At 37.5% G+C, this 19,586-nt stretch overlaps 2 protein-coding genes across 2 annotated transcripts; both read left to right on the forward strand.

Moving 5' to 3' along the window:
• The first annotated feature begins 469 nt into the window (after nt 1–469).
• cav2 (caveolin 2) lies at nt 470–5,526 on the forward strand. Its single transcript, XM_043227741.1, has 3 exons — nt 470–2,327; nt 3,025–3,212; nt 4,556–5,526. The coding sequence occupies exons 1-3, from the start codon at nt 2,178–2,180 to the stop codon at nt 4,704–4,706; spliced, it is 489 nt and encodes a 162-aa protein (XP_043083676.1). The 5' UTR covers nt 470–2,177; the 3' UTR covers nt 4,707–5,526.
• A 1,429-nt stretch (nt 5,527–6,955) lies between these two features.
• Nucleotides 6,956–14,608, forward strand: cav1 (caveolin 1). The gene is made up of 3 exons (XM_043227740.1): nt 6,956–7,176; nt 7,916–8,083; nt 12,164–14,608. Exons 1-3 carry the CDS (start codon nt 7,141–7,143, stop codon nt 12,503–12,505), a joined length of 546 nt encoding a protein of 181 aa, XP_043083675.1. The 5' UTR covers nt 6,956–7,140; the 3' UTR covers nt 12,506–14,608.
• Nucleotides 14,609–19,586: the final 4,978 nt, after the last annotated feature.

A 19,586-nucleotide genomic window follows, 5' to 3' on the forward strand; every position in this document is an offset into this window, starting at 1 on the left:
GTTAATCAAGAATCAGCGGCACTGTTTGTGCAGTAGGATGAAGTTGTCCTTACACTCTAAGTATATGTGAGTATACACATCTTAATTAAAATTGTATATATTTAATAATTCAGAAATATATATATATATTTTTGACAGTTGCACCACATGACATTTTACTGTCTGAACTAACCTTGCCGTTTTATTAAAACATCAAATCATATACTACTTTCAGAAACTTATTGAATCTGTAGAACAATCATGAGGATATACAGGGATCTTGCATTAATATTTCCTGATTTATTTATTTTTTCGGTACATATTGGGTGCACCACATGATATATATATATATATAACATATATATATGTGTGTGTGTGTGTGTGTGTGTGTGTAGTTATTAGCAACATACCAAGTCTTCAGTACTTGAGTTGTATTTTTTTGTTTGTTTTATTTGTTTTGCAAAAGCTAATTACCAGAGCTTATAATTTTTAGTCTTGTGAGATATCGCTCAACCAAGTGCAGCCTCACAAAGGCAGCTGTCATTCACCTGCTCAGTTGTCATGAAAATGACATATATTGGTTTTATTACTTTGCTTCTCTTAGCTTGTTGGGCAGGTCCCGTATCCTCGAGGGGAAGATTGTTGAACTTTCGAACTTAAATTATCATGACTGTAAAAGATTGCACCAGGATAGATCAATCAGACTTGCCCCGAACCCTTCATCACAGATTACAGTATTTGATACCTTGAATGAAGAGTTTAGCAGTGAAGTCTGATTGCTCTGTTTCATAATTTAAATAAGAGAAAAATATAAATATAGTGCACACACATCAAAGCAGAGCTCGTAGCGGTCGTTCGTGATGCTGACAATGTTTGATCACCACTTCAAACACACGCAGAGAGAAAGGTCTTGGCACCTTTGCTGTGCTGTTGGAAATCAGCTGTGTGTTTATCCATAGGGATTATAGCCTGTATTGTGCATGTCCTCGTGGGTAGAATGTGTTTTTCACTCCCACTGTTGTGCTTTTGCTCTACTGTTATGTACCGCCACGGCCTCTCCCCTTTTTCCTCCCGACTCTTACAACACAATGAGTTTGTTGTTTATGGGTGTATCAGCTCCAGTGGAGCTCCCTTCATTACTTCTGGTTAAAGAGATCATCACTATGTTCAGATATTTGGTAATATAAAATCTGCAGTGCTATATAAGAGAAGATGTTTAGCAGAATGACACGGGCTGCGTTTCCCAAAAGCATCGTAAGCCTAAACATTGCAGAACCATCGCAACCGATGGAGCTATTTGGAAAACGCATCATCCACTTTCATTGTGGAAAAGAACAGTGTGGACATTTTGGGGATTCCATGAATGATGTATTTATATATATATTGTTACACTATTAATACAGCTTTCTTTTCAAGAATGCTATTATTTTAATGAGACTTTTTTTGATTATAAGGCAGTTGCATCATACTTGCATTTTACACAAGGAAAGTTAGACTTTTTTATTATTGGGAGAACTGTCCCTTTAAAAAGCCAAATAGGAAAGCAAAAGCTATCACTGTGGCCTTTTGTCTGAAGTTAGTACAGGCAAATGATCTACTAACAACAGTCGACTGTGTCTGAAAGATGAAAAGTATTGCCTTCTTAAGCAGTAATGGTTCTAAGGAATACGAAAACCTCGCTGTTTATGTTTAAACCCCACTAATAATTGGATAATAACTAGATAATAATGGGGGGTGAGAACCAGAAGGGTCTAAGGGACATTTTTGTTTGGGCTCTCCTGTAAAGTTACTCCTTTCTGGTTCTCACCCCTCGATAATGGATTTTTAAAAGTTCCAGAAGTTAATTAATTAATGGATGGATGAATGCGTAAAATGTGAGGAAACCCCTAAGAAAAAACATTTGAATCCTCTTAAGTTTACCCTAGTCTACAGAGGAAATAACAATAACTGTCTGATAACATTCCTTGAGTCCTGTTTTTCCATAAACAGTTTGTCTAGATAAGGGCGGCTGGAAAGAGATTTATCCCTAAAATATTCTTATCGGTGGTCCACATTTGTTTGGAGCAGTGAAGTGAGTGCCGTTGTGTGTTTTGTCTGCGCGTGAGGGGCGTGGACGCGTCCTGCCCTGAGCGCACAGCGCGCGTACCACGGGCGCAACACACAGCAGTGCGCGCCGCGCAACTCCAAAACAAAAAAAAATGGGGCTTGAAAAAGAAAAAATGGAAACCAGTGTCATTATGGATGAGGATGAATTCAACAGATCGATTGAACCTATACTTGGAAAAAAACCGAACGTGTATTCAGAAGTCCCGGATAGAGATCCTAAAGATATTAACGCGCACCTAAAGGTAGGTGACAACGCAAGACTTATCTATAAGCACTTACACATTTTTTTGCCTAAATACCTGTGTTAAAACTGAATAAACATGAGTGATATAAGTAACAAAGTGCTCATATTAGTTCCTTTCGGTATGCTGAGAAGTGTTTTCGCGCACCGCCATTCACGTGCATATTAATACATTTTCGCAGTGAGTTTGTATTATTTGAATAGTGCGATTGCACATGCGCGCCAATCTTCTCTTTTTAATGAAAATTTGAGTAAATTTGAGTTTTTGGGGCATACTGGTTTGCATACAGAACTGCTTTAATACACACACACACACACACACACACACAAACACTGGGAAAAACACTGACTCAAAATATTTAAGGTGCCGGTAGTTTTAATATAAACGATAATAACAAACTACAATGAATAAAATACTTAACATAAAACACAGAACTGTTGCACTGAATATCAACACAGGTGTGTTTCAACTGCAGATATGTTAACCTTTTAGGTATGTTAACGTTTCAGACTATATTGTCTGGTTAATGTATTTCGTGCTCAAAAGAAACACAATAATAATAATAACTAAAACAAACTTTATTGGGCTTAAAGGATGTGTAGTTACAAACATAAATTGGCAGTTGCTCTCTTTTGATACATGTGGGCCAGTCTAAAGAGTTTGTTTGCTATTGATTTCTTTTGGTTTGATTCCACAGGTTGGTTTTGAAGACATCATTGCTGAGCCCATCTCCACGCACAGCTTTGACAGAGTTTGGATCGGCAGTCACGCTGTGTTTGAGCTGGTGAAATTCATCTTCTACCGGATCCTCACCACGTTTCTGGCCATTCCTCTGGCATTCATCGCGGGGATTGTTTTCGGGATCCTCAGCTGTATACATATTTGGTATGAAAAGGCTTCTTGTTGGGGAAGGCTGTTGGCTCTCTGTTGTATTTTCCACAGCCCAATTGCAGAATATTTGCCTTGGCCACTACCCACTTAGATAAAGACTGGCATTTAAAAAAATACCACAGAGAAAGCCTCGCATATTGGTTTTGCAGAGCACAGGTGGGCCTGCGTTTCCACGGTGGAAAAATCTGCACATAACTCACACTGGATTGTTAGCATTCTAGTCAAGTGTTTTTCTCAGGACTCTTAGTGGTCTGACACATGCAAGCAGAAACTTGGCGTTTGACCCCTTGCGTCGTTTAAATCAGGAGCATTTTAAGGGTCACTTTTCCTCAGGTGAAATATTAGCACATGCGGATGTTTGTAAACTTCACAACTCTGCAGCGGCAGAGTGACCCCATTAGCTAAGGAATGAGGAGTCCTGACAAATTAGCCAGATAAGATCTAATGTCAAGATGACAGTGTAGCTCAAAAGGAGAAGAGAAGTATGCTTGGTGAATATTGCAAGTCTAAGGTGCTATATTGGGAGGCTTGTTGAAGTCAGGTGCATTTTTGTTATAGCCTGCTAAATATCTGTATTTAGAATTTTAGCCTGGTAGATGCTAAAAAAAGTTTAAAAAAATTACTTTATAATTATAAAGACTGGGCTGTTTTGACTAATGCATTTAGACAGAATTCTGTAGCAATCACCTTGAACATCTAAGCAATTGCATTGCATGGTGTTACAGACACGAATGATGCTTGTCAAGTTGCCCCTATTATGGATTTTTAAAAATGACCTTTTATGCAGAGTGTAACAGCTCTAAGTGAAAGAAAACATCCTGCCAGTTTTTAAATCCGAAAGTACACCATGTGTGAAGATATTGTCTCTCATATCAAGGAGTCGACTTTGAATCATTGAAACGAGTCGTTTTTAAAACGAGTCCCAATCCGTTTCACTTTGATGTCAAAATAAAACATTAGCATGTTGCCTTTTCGCAACTAAGTGCTGCTTTTGGAGTTTTTAAAGCTCACAAACACTTCTATAAACGAAATCGACCAATCAGCAGAGAAGACTGGAAAAGAGTTGTTGAATATAAAATATAAACCTCTCATAACCCATAATATGGGCACTTTATGGGCCAGACATGCTGACTGACAGATCATGCATATGGGCTGACTGCTGACAATATCAAAGGTGATGATTATTGGAACCATCTGATATGAAGGTTAATGCCTCACACGTGTTCCTGGCTATATTTTAACCCCAGAACAAAGAGAGAGGAACAATTTCACCTTGATATGATTATGCAACTCCGATATATCCGCACACACGATGATGAGCTGTTTTCTCTCCGCAGGGTGGTGATGCCAGTGATCCAGGGCTGCATGATGACGCTGCCCTCCATCCATGTGATCTGGACCAGCCTGATGGATATGTTTATAGGGCCGTTCTTCTTCAGCATTGGACGGTGCTTGTCGTCCATCAATGTCAAGACTGTGCAAAACTGAGCATATCCCTGCATAGAAGTGTTGCAGATTCTCTTTGTCGCGATGTTGTGGCCTCCTTTTGGAGGTTTGTTAGCTGAAGGATCGTTTATCCTTGACTTCTGAAGCACAGAGAAGCGAAAGAAGTTTTCTTTCATTTCAATGCAATATTCATTCCGTTGTTTCGGCTCTGACGCGTCAGTGTCGACATGCTTTTTCAGTACTGTTATGCATGTCTAATTAAGCTTTTGCATTATATCTAACGCAAAGACTTTTCAAAGATTATAATGTATTGATTGGGATTTTAGCCTTAAAGGAATAGTTCACCCTAAAATAATATTTGCTAAAAATGCAATCACCTTCAGGCCATCCCGAGATGTATTTGAGTTTGTTTCTTCACCAGAGAAGATTTGGATAAATTTAGCATTGCATCGCTTGCTCTCCAATGGATCCTCTGCAGTCAATGGGTGCATAAAGTATAAGACCATGCTTCTTCGGTGAAAAAAAGAAGGAATTATTACCAACACACAGCTTTTTGCTTTATAAGATGTTAATTGAAAGGCTATTAGAATAAGATTTTATTTTGTTATTTATCAGCTGTTTAGACTTTCCTTCTTGTTGTCACATTTCACTTTTATACACTGTAATTAGACACATTTGTACTACTGTGGATGAAAAATAATGATACTCCGAACCCCTAGTGGATTCAAAAAGTGTTACTTTGCGCCCCTCTCTCCCCTACTACATGATCTGCTTGTAAGGAAAAACTGATGCAACTACTTCCAATAGGGCTGTAGCGTTGTGCAATTTCTGAGCTAATATATATATATATATATATATATATATATATATATATATATATATATATATATATATATATATATATATATATATTATTTGGAGATGATTTATCAAGAAGAGTAAATTAAATGATTTGATGGCTTTTCAGTGTAAAAACTATTTATGGATTTTAGGTACATTCTTATATTACAAAGAGTGTTTCTATATAAATATAACACATTTTCTTCTGACTTCTTTTTTGAATGGTAAAAAAAGAGAATAGTGATTAGTTTGGCCTGCAAAGCAACATTTGTAATGCTGTTTGCCACTGATTGTGCTTTGTGAGTGGCTCCACAGAGTAAATGGAATATTTGACTGTGCAATGGAACATTAGAGGCTCAGGTGCCGTTTCCTCGCCCCTATTGAATGATGTCATGTAGCAAACACGCTGAACACGGTTTGGTTTATGAAAGACAGAACTTAAATGTCTCTCAGTTCAGCGAATAAAGGTATTTTTGGAAGTTAAATGATGGATTGTTTTCTTTGCTGAGAGACCGGAGATCAGTGTGTGGCACATGGAATGTTAACTTGACAAGATTTAATGCCTTGTGCGATGAGAAAAATCCTCCGGGTGACATATTCAACTCGGCAGATATGCCCGAGGATAACGGTGTACCTGCATAAAATGTATGTTTTTGTAGAAGGATCTAAGTGTTCCACTGAGCTTTTAAAAGCTAGATTTGATTAAATGCTTTACTATGCATTTTGACTTATAGAATAAGTATGCATTATGCAGTTTGACTTGTTTTACTATTTAAAAAAGTGTTGCTTTTTTACCTGAGCTACAGTGACCTTACCACTGTCGTAGTTTTTGCATATTTTGCATTGCCTGTCACATCCCTCACTTTGCCAGGACCTGACCTAGATAAACTAATGCTCCTTAGATGCAGTTAATGCGCACTAAAAATACAGATAAATAAAGCTAACCGTAGAAAAGTTGGACAAATATGAGAAAAAACAAGACTGTGCAGTGTTATTGTTGCCAAAAACATTCCAAGCTAAGTGCAAGTCTTGCCTTGAGCTCCGTTTCAGTATGAAAACTGTCCTTAGATTAGTCACATTTCAGTTTTATACTCTTCAAATCGTGTTTAAAATTTCCACACGGAACCAGAATTTTCTGGGTCAAGTTTGAATGAAAAAAGGCAGTCAATTTGGTTTCTTTAACAATTAATTTTGGTCGCCGTCTCCTCTTTTTTGTTGCTTTATAATTGCAATGGCTAAGTGAAAAAATAGTGCTAATGAAAACGATGTTTCTCAGGAGAAGTTGGTACAGTGCCCAAATATGCCTCCCATTTGGGAAAAATCACGTCAAAATATCCAACCACTAATACTGCGTAGCTCTATGAGTGGCAGGCTAATGGAGGCTTTCAGTCTCGTTCACTAAACACACAGTCCTCGGTGACTTAGAGAGGAACTCCCACTGTATGCCACGAGAGATAAAACACGACTCGGGAGATAAAAGCTTTATTGCACTTTAGCATGCAGAAAAGAGGGCCGTTTTAAGGGAAAGGACTCCCCACTGTAAGCAACATCCCCACGCCTCCCACACTGCTTCCTCTCCACTGATTGTCTTGTTTCCACACACACTCATCCGAACGCACTTCAGGCACGGGACAGCATGACTAGCGGATATAAGGACGGGGCACCTGAAGAGGTGAGAATGACACCTATTTTACTTCAAAAACCTTATACTTTTCATGTCAATTTTAGCTTTTTGACAAATTTATGCAACAAACCTTCATCTCAGTTTGCTACTTATTACTCAAACACTTTCAGGTGGTTATTATCGACTCACGAAGGCGGTGTGTTGGCACTTGCTCTACAACTGGCGTTTTGTTTTTTGTTTTTTTGTCTCGCGCGCGTTGGCTAATTTGAGCTCGTATCTTTATCGTAATTGTACTGCAAGCCGCACGCGTTCCTCCATTGTTCGCTTTACGCACACTGTCGCGTAATATTAGGTATTAATAATATGAATTGTTCACTAATTCGGAATAGTGATGTTGAAGCGCAGTGCAATTGCTTATTAGAACGTATTATAGAACAGAGCAACTAACGTGTTTTAAACATGTTCTAAAAATATATTTTAAATTGTAAGCGTGTTTTTATATATATATATATATATATATATATATATATATATATATATATATATATATATATATATATATATATATATATATATACCTATTTCGGCTGGGAATAAGAGAAGAGCACGCGCACGGTGTGAAAAGGCGCCCCCGTGCGGCGGGTGGGTCTCTCCGCTGTTCTCCAGAGGGGTGTGGTGCTTCGTTTCTATCCGCTTAAAACCATCCCATGCCAGGGCAGTGCTGAGTTGCGCCCCAGTCTCCCCTCCGCGCTCATGAACTTCGTTTCTGTTTTCTTTGGAACCGCAGGACTACGCTCACTCACCGTTCATCAGGAAACAGGGGAACATTTACAAACCAAATAATAAAGAAATGGATAACGACAGCATCAACGAAAAGACGCTTCAGGATGTCCACACCAAGGAGATTGACCTGGTCAACCGGGACCCAAAGCATTTAAATGACGATGTGGTGAAGGTAAGTCAATCCACAAACTTTTTTTTTCACCCCACTTCAATAATAACAATAAAATATGCATAAGTGCACGTATAGCGTAACGTGAAACAAGTGCACGCGACTTTTCATTGTTGTAGTATATGCGATATTTCATGCAAATTACAAAATCTAATTTATTAATAGGCCGAATTGTTTGTATTATCATACAAATAGCTATTATGAAATGGTATGTGTTTTTAATAACAATTTATGTATACTGTTAAAAAATCTTATAGTTTCGCATTATAACTCAAAGTGGTGAGTCAGTGGTCAGTTTGTCACGGTGGCACTGGAAACAATTACTGCAAGCAGCAGCTGTCTTTGAAAACTGATACAGTGGTGCTTTCGAGTTCTTTTGAATTATAATCCATTATTTTACTTGTAAAACCTTAAACGCACTTGCATCTGCTCTCACCTGGTTCCTATCTGGTGTAGCCAGTACAACATCACAGACCATCTCGAACCAGCCGGTTTTTAAAACAACTATCTTAGACCAGCTCAAAACCAACTGTGCTCCCAAGTTTCCAGCTTAAGCTGGATTTCCCAACAGGGTGGAAGCAATTATCACTGGAGCAGCTGTGATCTCAATGTGAAATGCTGGGATTGTGGCACGAGTTTGCGAAATCCTACATGCATTCATTTTGAAGGATGAGTTGCATCGGTAACTCCCCTGCAGTGACGAGCTGTCAAAGTAAGGACTTTTTTTATAGAGGAAATATTAAGAGTTTCCTGTTTTTGAGCGAAGGCTGCACACCTAACATTCTTGGTGAAAATTTTCCCTGGGCGTGGGGCGATGCCTTGCATAGCAACTTTCTCAGAAAGAAAAGTCAGCGGGTCACCTGACGATACAGAAATACACTCGGCTTTCAAAAAAAACGATCCCCTTGCATCCATCTCCTCCCTTTTCCCATCCCTTTTATTCCCTCCCTCCTCAACATGACACTGAGTCACATCCCCGAGGACACATGCAACTGAATGCTTCCTATGATTCGAAAATTGAATGCAGAGCACGCTGAAACAGACTTTTCTGCCGATAATTTGATGTTTGCTGAAGATTGATGTCACAAGTCTAACTCGTTTGGCCCGCACAGTCCTTTTATTTTGTCCTTAAAAGGGATGAGTGCTCGCAGTGGTCTTGCGTAGGAGAGTGTAGCAGGGAATTCCCATCTCCTTTTTCACAATTTCTCCACACACACACACACACACACACACGGGGCGTTCCCCTGGATCATGATGCACTCGTGGTCCTAATGCACTCCCACAGACAATCCACATCAAAGGCCCTTGTGTGCAGAAACACATGCGTAGCTTTCCCTTGGAACAGAATATTTTCCTCTCATAAAAGTGCATTCTTTTAATAGCACGCTGGAGCAGGATTCCTTGTGGGAATGCGGCCAGAGCACAGTCTAGGGCCAGGCCACGCGACGAGACGACCCCCACGTAGACAGGCATGATGGGTGACATTATACTTGTAGTATGACGTTTTTGCACAGCTGCTGTGCTTTCTGTCTGACCAATAGAGGAAAACTTTCTAGAGCGAATACAGTTAGGGTAATAGGGCTTTGGCGGGTTTTTTTAGTCACTGCATATGAATTTGCAATTTGAAATGAGCCACAGCCTGTTGCCATGGTGATCGAGGATCGAGAAAAAAAATAAACAGTGTTGCTAAAATTGTTTTTAATTTACGACCATTGAGCAACGTCGAAGTACAAGATATTTGATGTGTAGTGTGTTTGGAGGATAATCAAAAAATAACATAAGCTTTTTATTTAATTTAATTTTATTATAGATGTATTTTTAAACACTAATAAACAGTTTTAATTTTATTTTACTTATTTAAAAAGTTACTTATTTATTTATTTATTTACTTATTATTATTTTATTTTCTTATTTAAAATGGTCATATTGTTAAATATAGCCGCATTTTAAATGATCTATTTATATATTGCATTTTATCTTAATTATAATGTTTGCGTTTCATTGTTACATTTAGTTGGATTTTAAAAAACTCTTTTTAATTTTCATTATTTTTCATTTGCTTCTTCATTTTATATCACAATTTATTTGTCAGTTTAAAAAGAGATTTTGTCCTTTTGTGTTTTGTTTTATTGCATTTTATTTAGACATTATTAAATAAACAGTTTAAATCTATCTGATATTATTATTTGTCTATTTGAAAAGTGATTTATTTACTTATTTAAATCACTAAAATGACTTTAATTTCATTTTTGAGTGGCACCCGTGCACATCCATAAACAGTGCAGTGCACACAGTGATTTATGAACTATGCGAACAGGTCATATAATCACAAGCCCCCAGTTTTGAAGAATGCAAGTTGATACTTCTGTCAGTACAGTGAGGGTGTTATCAGACAACACTGTGCAGTCAGCTCAAGAACTGTTTATTTTAACTTTGTTGAAAGTCATGGTTGTAATATTCAACTAATGGAAACTATGTGTCTGACCGATTGGGATATACTGTAGATAAATGAACGGGGAGGACAGGCTTATATAAGACTGTATAATTTAGTGTTTCTTTGCCAACTTGAACCACGATGGTTTCAAGCCTTTGGACAAGTAGTAATTTATCATTTTACTCTTACAGGAACTTTAGTTTACTGTAAAACACTCTACCTTTTCATCCAGACATGAATTCTTAACTAACTTAGCCAGCAAGCCTATATTGGTGAACGAGCTTTATTATTGTTGGTTAAGCAGCCTTTTTTCCTATTTAACAAGAAGATTGTGCATAAACACTGTAAACTGGTCTTTTAAGAATGGGGGGAAAAAAATCATACCAGTTGAAAGATCGCCATAAACTACGTGTTTTGTCGACTAGCTTGCTCAAAAAGGAGTTGTTAAATAAATATTAGCTTAATATTGACTTTGACGTGTGACCGTGAAGGACGGGGGTGTGTTTGTGTGTGCTTTGACTCTCTATGATCAACTGAAATAAACACATCTGCGTTGAAAAGCAAGCGTACTGCTGTGTGTGTGACTAGGAACATCTAAACCGAGCTTTGCAGGGCTTATTAAATGAGATTTATATATACACGTCTTTTGTAAATGTTAGTGCTTGGTGTCAGGCACTATCCGATCCGGTCTGCGGTTGATACGGGAGGTGACTTGGGCATGAACTGGGTGGTACCGGTCTGAATGAAGCAGAGCGGGCTGCTGGACAATGTAAAGATGCTGTCTGTGAGGAATGTGGAGATGGATGGAGGGAAGGACGAAGAGTCGTGCTGCTCCTCTTAATGTCTGTCCTCTTGATATGGATGAGAGCATGCAAAAGTACTCCAGGTTTTGTCCATTTATCTATCAGATATAATTTTATTAAAAAAAAAAAAATATTAATGAATGGGCGTCTGATAGGACAGGGCGAAACGTTTGGAGAAAGGATGGATGGATTACATAAATACATGTGTATATTTTCATATATTTTGTATATTTAAATATTTACTTGTAGTGTTGTATTCATCTACTTATTTAATTGTAGATATTTGTGTGATTTTAAATATTTATAATATAGAAAACTATGAATATAATATTATTTACAATACAATGTGAAAATATCAATTATAAATATTATAATCAAATGCAGCTCTATGTGTGCTGTCATGTAACTTCGTTCTAAATGATTATGTATTTTTGTCAAATAATCGCCATATACATTACAACAATGATTGAAATAACCTCTAATACCTGCTGTATCATTTTTGCTGCATTTTTAGTATTTCTTCCTGCAAATAATGATATATTTATTATTTAATGTATATTTATATTTTGAAATAACAATAATAATTTAACAGTTATTCTTAAATTAGCAAAGATTCCCAAGCAAAAAATAAATAAATATAATAGAAATATAAAATATATAAATAAAATATAATTTATAATAAATACTAGTGTATTCAAAAGTCTTTTTACTACTACTTACTTACTTAAATTTATCGATAAATCATCAGGAGGCAGAAGGATGGATTTTCAGTAAAATACAATACAATACAACATTTTACAATTCCGACACAAAACTATCTAATGCTGAAATCCCTTTAATCTCCAGGTGGACTTTGAGGATGTGATCGCCGAGCCTGCCGGCACCTACAGCTTTGATGGCGTGTGGAAAGCGAGCTTCACCACCTTCACAGTGACCAAATACTGGTGCTACAGGCTGCTGACGGCCCTGGTGGGCATCCCGCTCGCCCTGGTATGGGGCATCTTCTTCGCCATCCTCTCCTTCATCCACATCTGGGCGGTGGTGCCTTGCGTGAAGAGCTACCTAATCGAGATCCACTGCGTCAGTCGAGTCTACTCCATCTGCGTGCACACCTTCTGCGACCCGCTCTTCGAAGCCATGGGAAAGTGCTTCAGCAGCGTCCGGGTCTCCACCACCAAGGTGGTGTAGAGACAGGGAGAAGGAAAAAAAAGCCAGAGGGATTGGGTGGGGTGGGGGATACGGAAACCGATGTCCGAAGTAGGAAGATAAAACTAATGTAACCTCTCTTAAAAAAGGGCAAAGGAAAAAGTGAACAGAGATGGAGGGTTGCACTGTATTTAGGTGGCCCTTAGGTAAGACTCTCCTCTCCGTCTCTGTTCTGTCCATGAGCTTTGTCTTCTTTCAGCTTTGGAGTCCTTGAGGTGTTGGGGATGTGTGTTACAAAAGGATCTTTTTTTTTTTGTACATTTTAGCATTTATCACCGTAGGAATACCGTTTCAGCCCGACTTTTAAAGGAGAAGTTAATGCAAAAATGCAAATTCTGTTATTTACTTACCCTCGTATCGTTCCATGATCGTCGCTCCGAAACCACCATAAAAGTGATCCATGTGACTTGTGCACAAGTCTACCGCAGTCGTGTGATATGAAATGTAGAGGATGAGTCATATTAACCACTTTTATGGTACTTTAAAGGTGCTTTTTTGGTGTTTTGTGTATTCTTTGACAGTAGTCACAAGCATTAAAAGGGATTGTTCACCCAAAATAGACATTTGGTCATGTTTAAACTTGTATTAAACAGTCCCCATAAGAAAGAAACTAACGCAGGTGTAAACGATGACAAATGTTTCATTTTTGGGTGAACTAATCCTTAGGGTATATACTGTATGTATAAAAATATATAAATATAGTATTAATAAAAAAAGCTACATTTAAAAAAAAAAAAAACATTAATGTAAAAGTATAAAATAAATTCCGTTTTATTTTTAAGATGCAGTCACTTAAGTGACATTTTGTCAGAAATACTATATTTTATATAAAACCTGGATTTCAGCCGTAAAAAAAATTGCTGTACATGTTCTACTTTGTATGCAACTGAAAAGTCATAGGTATATGCATTTGGAAAGATACGAGGTTGAGTAAACATCACTGAATTTTCTTTTTGGCGTGAACTATAACTTTAAGATTTGCCCGCTGGGACAAGGCTGTGAATTTGTTTTTTTTTTAATGGTTTTGCTTGTTTTTTTTTGTCCCCTTTTGTTCATCGACACGTCCACTCAGCTGTCCCAAAGTAGTTCTATTACGGCGTGTGAACAATATATAACAGATTCTAGTAGTTTTTGCTATGTTCATCTTTCCATTTGGGTACTATCGACCTTCATCACTGGGGGTTTGGGAAATCCAAACGTTTTCTGTTTGTTTTTGGGAACGGGCTCGGGGGAACCTGAACGAATTTTAGAGTAAAAGAAAAAACAAGCAGGCGTGTCCCTGCTGATGTCAAGACTGCCCGTCACACTGCACGCTGCCACTGAATATGGCGGACGGCCCGAACGCGGGGCAAAAGAGGTGCCCTCACTGAACCCTTTGCCAGCTCAGCATATACTAACAAAGAGACTGTTCCTGGCTCTGACATGTAACGCTTCCAACCGGCCTTCACGGCAACAGCTTTTTGAGTGGCAGAGAATGTCTTTACACCTTCCAGAGAGACGTCACACGAAGCTAGCAGCTCTAGGACAACAACCTAGCGAGGTCTTCCGGCAGATCGTGAAGATTGAACTTTTTAAGCACATTATTACAGCCTTGACATATACTTAAACTTTACTTGCGGTCTTTGAAGATGAAGAACTTGTTTTTTGCATTTTTTTTATGTTGTTTCCGCAGAACGAAGTGACATTGTTTGGTTTGGAGTTTCGTCCCGTAAACAAAACGGTCTGCTTTTCTGTTTATTCACTGTCACACACACACACACACACACACACACACACACTGGCAAAGACTGGCAGCAAACTAACATTTCCAGCATCAGAGACTGCTGCTTATGTGGGGTTTATATGTTGTACTGATATTAAGCTCACTTCTCTCACCTTTTGTCTACCTGCTTTGATTCGGTCACCTCTTCGTCTACCTGCTGTCTTAGTATCTATTGCGATGCATTTGCTTCAAAGAATCTGCCTCTGTAGATGAGATCGTATTTTTATTCATATTTTTATATGAAAACTCAAATTCTCTTTCCTTGCTTTTACTGTAAATTCACATAATGCCGTGCACATTAAAGAAAATTTAATATAAAACAAGTTGATTTCATTTGTCTGTTTTATTCAACATTTTATTTGTGACGCACTGCTGCAAGCTCAGAAATAGTCTTTGTTTTCTGGTAATAAAAAAAAGCATTTGATTAAATGGCTTTTAGGACTTTCTTTAAAGGCCTTTTGGGCTGCTTTAACCTCTGTGTGGTCATTTTAAGACTTTCTTTATTTGTGCACAAAAAAGGCACAGTCCTTGAACCTACAGCAATTAATAATGCTCTTTTAAAGAGCAGCCAGAAATAAGCTCGTGGTTACTGAAATAAAGTGGAGAGAAATAAATCATAATGCTTATTCTCCTATAGGGAGTATTTTGACTGTGTGTTGAGCAACAAAACATGTATTTTTTTCTTTGTAATACATTTCAGCAGCATGGACCATCTAATTAAATACATTTTAAAAATAATTTTATTAATGTAAGTAGCCTTCATAAATGTTATACTTTAGTATTGCTATTTTATTAATTATTATTAGTTTTATTATTTTTTATATTTTAATAATTATATATATATATATATATACTGCCTTGGCAACTATTAGAAGCACAATAAAGCCAGTAAAAATGTATCTCAAAAAATTTCCTTTCATTTTCACATATGTAAAAACCTCAGAGGATTGCCTACATTTGATAGGAAAATTGCCTGCATTTAAATCTTTAAAATGTTTTAAAAGATTATTAGCACCCCCTGCAGGCACTGTGGATAACAGAATCACCTGAAGCCGCACGAGCTCATGAAAGTGAGTCTAAATAGTAGTAAATAGCAATTGATTGCATTCATACGCAAAAATGAATTTTGGCGTATATATGAGAGGCAACCCAAACCCTACAGACTGCGCAGCATATACAGGCGTTTTTGTTTTTATTTGGTTTATATGCACGTTCTTGAGGTCGGGTTGTCAAAAGTGATTCCCATCTTTGAATGAGCCTTACGAAAGAGAAGTTTATTCGAGTGTACTATTGCTACACTTCTGTGAAACTAAAAATAGAACCGAATACTTTTAGTCTCTTTTTATGTACTTTAAGTGTATTTGAGCTATGCTCGTGCTTCTGGAATCCGTGTTTTCGTTGTTTTATGGTAGGGGGCGCTAGCACACATCTTCTGTACTGATTTTCCGAAACGCATGGTAAAAAAAAACGATTCAATATATTTACTTGAGAAAGTTTTACAAGCAATATTATCATAACACATTAGAATTGATTATAATGAATCAAATGTAATGCTTACAATGTACAATTAAAAAACAACCTCCTGCTAAAATAAAATATGCATGCACGTGATGTTAACTTTTTCACAAACTCACATTTTTGTAGTTTACATGAAAATGGCACAGGCATTATGATTTTTTTTTTATATATATATATTAACCATTAAAGTGGTCAGTGTTTGCTTTAATTGGGCTCTTGACCCTTGACTTCATCACAATAAATGTTTGATTGCTGTGAGATAGTGAAGATTTTACATAATCATCATTTGACCTGAATCACTGAACTCATCAGTGCTTATGTCCATCATATCAGCCCTGAAATTCTACAGCAGAAGACCTTAGGTTTTTTTATATAATATTCTTTGTTATTGTTAAATATAGGGCAGGGTCTTCTTTTAGGTTCAAGTGTCAGCAACATCACAAGCTAATAAAAAATCGCATAAAAACAGCAAAAATGAAAGAAAATAGTGCAGATAAATACAATACAATTCAGCTCATAATTTATTTGTGCCGCAGTGGCACAAATAAAGGGGCGATTTAAATGAAAAGCTATAGATTAAATCAAATACATGTAGCTTAATAATTAACATTAAATGAAAAAAATATAACTCTAGAACTGGGTGGGGACTTTTGTAGCTTAATCTGATTAAACCATGACCGTTAAACTAGTATGAAAATGTTATTAATTTCTTGTTGGCGAATCGCTCACGGTCTATGAAAAATCTACATTTTGTAATTGATAAGCTATGTGGACTAAACAAATACTGTAACCTAGGGCCCTGTGTGTCATATAAGTAAAGTCGGACTAAATTTTTACAATAAATATTGAGATGTTAAACAGCATTACTGCCTGTCAACTATTCTGTTAGAGGACTGTATTGTTGTTACTAAATAAAAACGATATATGTCTTTTCAGTTATTCATTGCACCCATTTGAAGCAGGGAGTAAAGTTGATTCAGTGTTCAAATATGTGCATCGAATATGAGCTTTAATATAAGCTGCTTTGTACATTGATATCACTGTTGGGCCTGCACCCAGTAAAACCTGCGTTAGTCAATAACACAAAAGATTTATAGCACAGCCCCGTGGGCATCGCAACACCTGTTTCTTTCCGATGTTGTTATCGTCAGAATATCTTCTGCACTGAACACATCACTGAGTCACAGACCTTCGCTTTTTATTCCTGCAGATAGATATCGCAAACGCAGTCAGGTTCAATCAAATCCCGCAGAACGGACGGCAGTAGCTTTCAGAGCTAGGAACCAGGTGTTCATTTCCACCGACAACGAGGTTGAATCATCGTCGCTGTAGAAACAAACACAAAAAAACAGTGTACCTCCCGCCGCACTATATATTCAGCTGCGTGGAAAACTCCAATCAGGGAAATGCCCCACATTTTTGTCCGAATTTCAATTGTTTTAAAGGAAATAAATGCATTTGTCTGTGTTGTCTTTTTGAGATAACTCTGTTTATTGAATCTGGAAGGTGAAATCAGTTTGTTTTGCAAAGGTTTTCAGGACAATGACCTACTGAATGAACAAAGGAGTGATTTAAGTGACTAACGCTGTTTGCAAAACTATAAAGAAAGCAGGACGTGTCCCACCTGGGATAAATGAACAACTATGCTTAGTGAACGAAGGGGGAAAAAAAATAAAAACAGGACGCAGACAAAATATATATATAGTGCACTTTTGTACTTTTTCACGAGGTTCCCAAAAACGCATTGCACTCAACTGAATAAAAAAAGAGATCATTGGATTTGAATACATCGCAGAGCCTGTTATGTTGTCTATCACAGACCAGGTTTTGAAATCAATATTATTATGATTATGAAATGTGAAATGGAGTTGGGAGCGGTCATGTGACCCAGAGGAAAACAATCAGCTTGAGTGCTGTAAAACTGGTTTGAATGTATCTCTAAAAGTAAAGTTTTTAAAATGCAGCTCTGCGTTTACCCTTTTAAAACTTTCCTGGAATAACACTGTCAAAGCCGATTCACAAGATATTACTGTTTTGACACGGCGCAGGGAGGAAGAATACATACCCAGGCTGCTTTTTGCAAAGGATACTGTGTTATATAAATGCGTTTGGTTCAGTTCTAAAGTGTGACTGAAATGCCATCCGTGTATTTCTTTAAGGCAGTTAAAAATCATAAAAGATCATCAATCCCTGCTGGTCAGCAGTCATTCTTCACAACGTATTGATGTCAAGAGGATGGTTAAATTACAGCTGCTGATGTGCACGACACTTAAGAGCCCTTTTCCAAATGAACCGTGGCAGGTTTAAATGATCAGTCGTCAATGAGGTTTTACAGTAGGAGAATGACCAGGTCAGCACTAACCTGGATTTTATTGCCATTACGGTCATAAATAAAAGCTGAGTGGGTAGTGAATCTATACGGCTCGGTTTTGTAGATTATCTGTGGTGTCCTCCCTCCACTCGCTCTGTGTCAAACACCGGATCACACCTTTTAGTGATGAGTTCATAAACAGCAGAAAGCAGGCCTGGGTCAACACTAGGTGGCGCTACGGCGCTTTAAATAGCTGTCCTGTGAACTTTGTGGCGCAAAAGCGAGAGGGTGACAAATCAAAAACCACGCGACCGCAGGTCTGTCGTTCAAATGACACGTATTTCAAAAATATGTTGTTTTTTCCACGATCATCATAAGCGTCCTCCGCTCAGAAAAGACCCAGTAACCACAGAATATCTGTCAAATGCGTCACGCTCACGGGGCCCTTTTACAAAAACAGTAACATACCGCGGCAGGTGCTGGATGAAGATCCTGCATAGCTGAAGAGAAAGTCATAGGTTCAGAATTTCACACTTCGGGTTTAGTGATTACCGGCAGGCAGTTTAAAGTTGACCACAGCGGTAAACTTCCCTCCATCTGCTTTTTGAGAAGTAATAAGACAATTAGCGGCGTGTTTGCCCAACCACGACCTTCACGCTGCAATAAAGCTTATGAATTGCCACGATACGTATTGAAAGGCATGGCAGTGCGGTGGGATGCGCTTCATAAAGTCTCTGAATGCGGAGTATTGAGTCGTTGCGTGTAATTATTGATGTTTTGAACTCACTTAGTCATTGATGGAATGTCGATGTTTATGAATTTAATGCTACACAATGCAATAAGTGTACTAGCAATTAACCAGTTCAGTCATTAGGGTGATTAATGACACTATAAATCAAAATTACAACCAGAAAATTATAGTCTATTCATTCTAGCATCAAATGTTTGGTGAATTAATTAAATAAAAAACGGACGTATTTCCCCCATTTTTCTACTTTCTCATCTTTTCTATCTCATTAATATCAATTTCAGTAATTAATCTTAATGAATATTATTTTAAGTTGGATTTTAAATAAAGCATTTTAGAATTTTAATTGTATTTATATTATTATTTTTTAAAATACACCCGATTAAACTGTGCTTAAAATAAAAAATGACAATAGACAAAATGCTATTGTTTAAATAGCATTGTTTAAAATCACGTCCAAAATTAAATGTACAGATACAGCCAAGTGCTACATTAGTATGAGAGAGAGAGAGAGAGAGAGAGAGAGAGAGAGAGAGAGAGAGAGAGAGAGAGAGAGAGAGAACATTTACATGTTTTTACATTTACATTTACATGAACTATTTGATGTTCACGGAACTTCCCCAATAATAATTAATTGTAAAATTTCAGCAGCCAATCATCGAACTCCGCTACTCCGCCGCCAGTGACGTAACTGCAACAGATCTCTCCGCGCTCACCTGAGAGA

The sequence above is a fragment of the Puntigrus tetrazona genome, chromosome 25 (genome assembly GCF_018831695.1).
Source record: "Puntigrus tetrazona isolate hp1 chromosome 25, ASM1883169v1, whole genome shotgun sequence".
In the NCBI taxonomy this organism is placed as follows: Eukaryota; Metazoa; Chordata; class Actinopteri; order Cypriniformes; family Cyprinidae; genus Puntigrus; species Puntigrus tetrazona.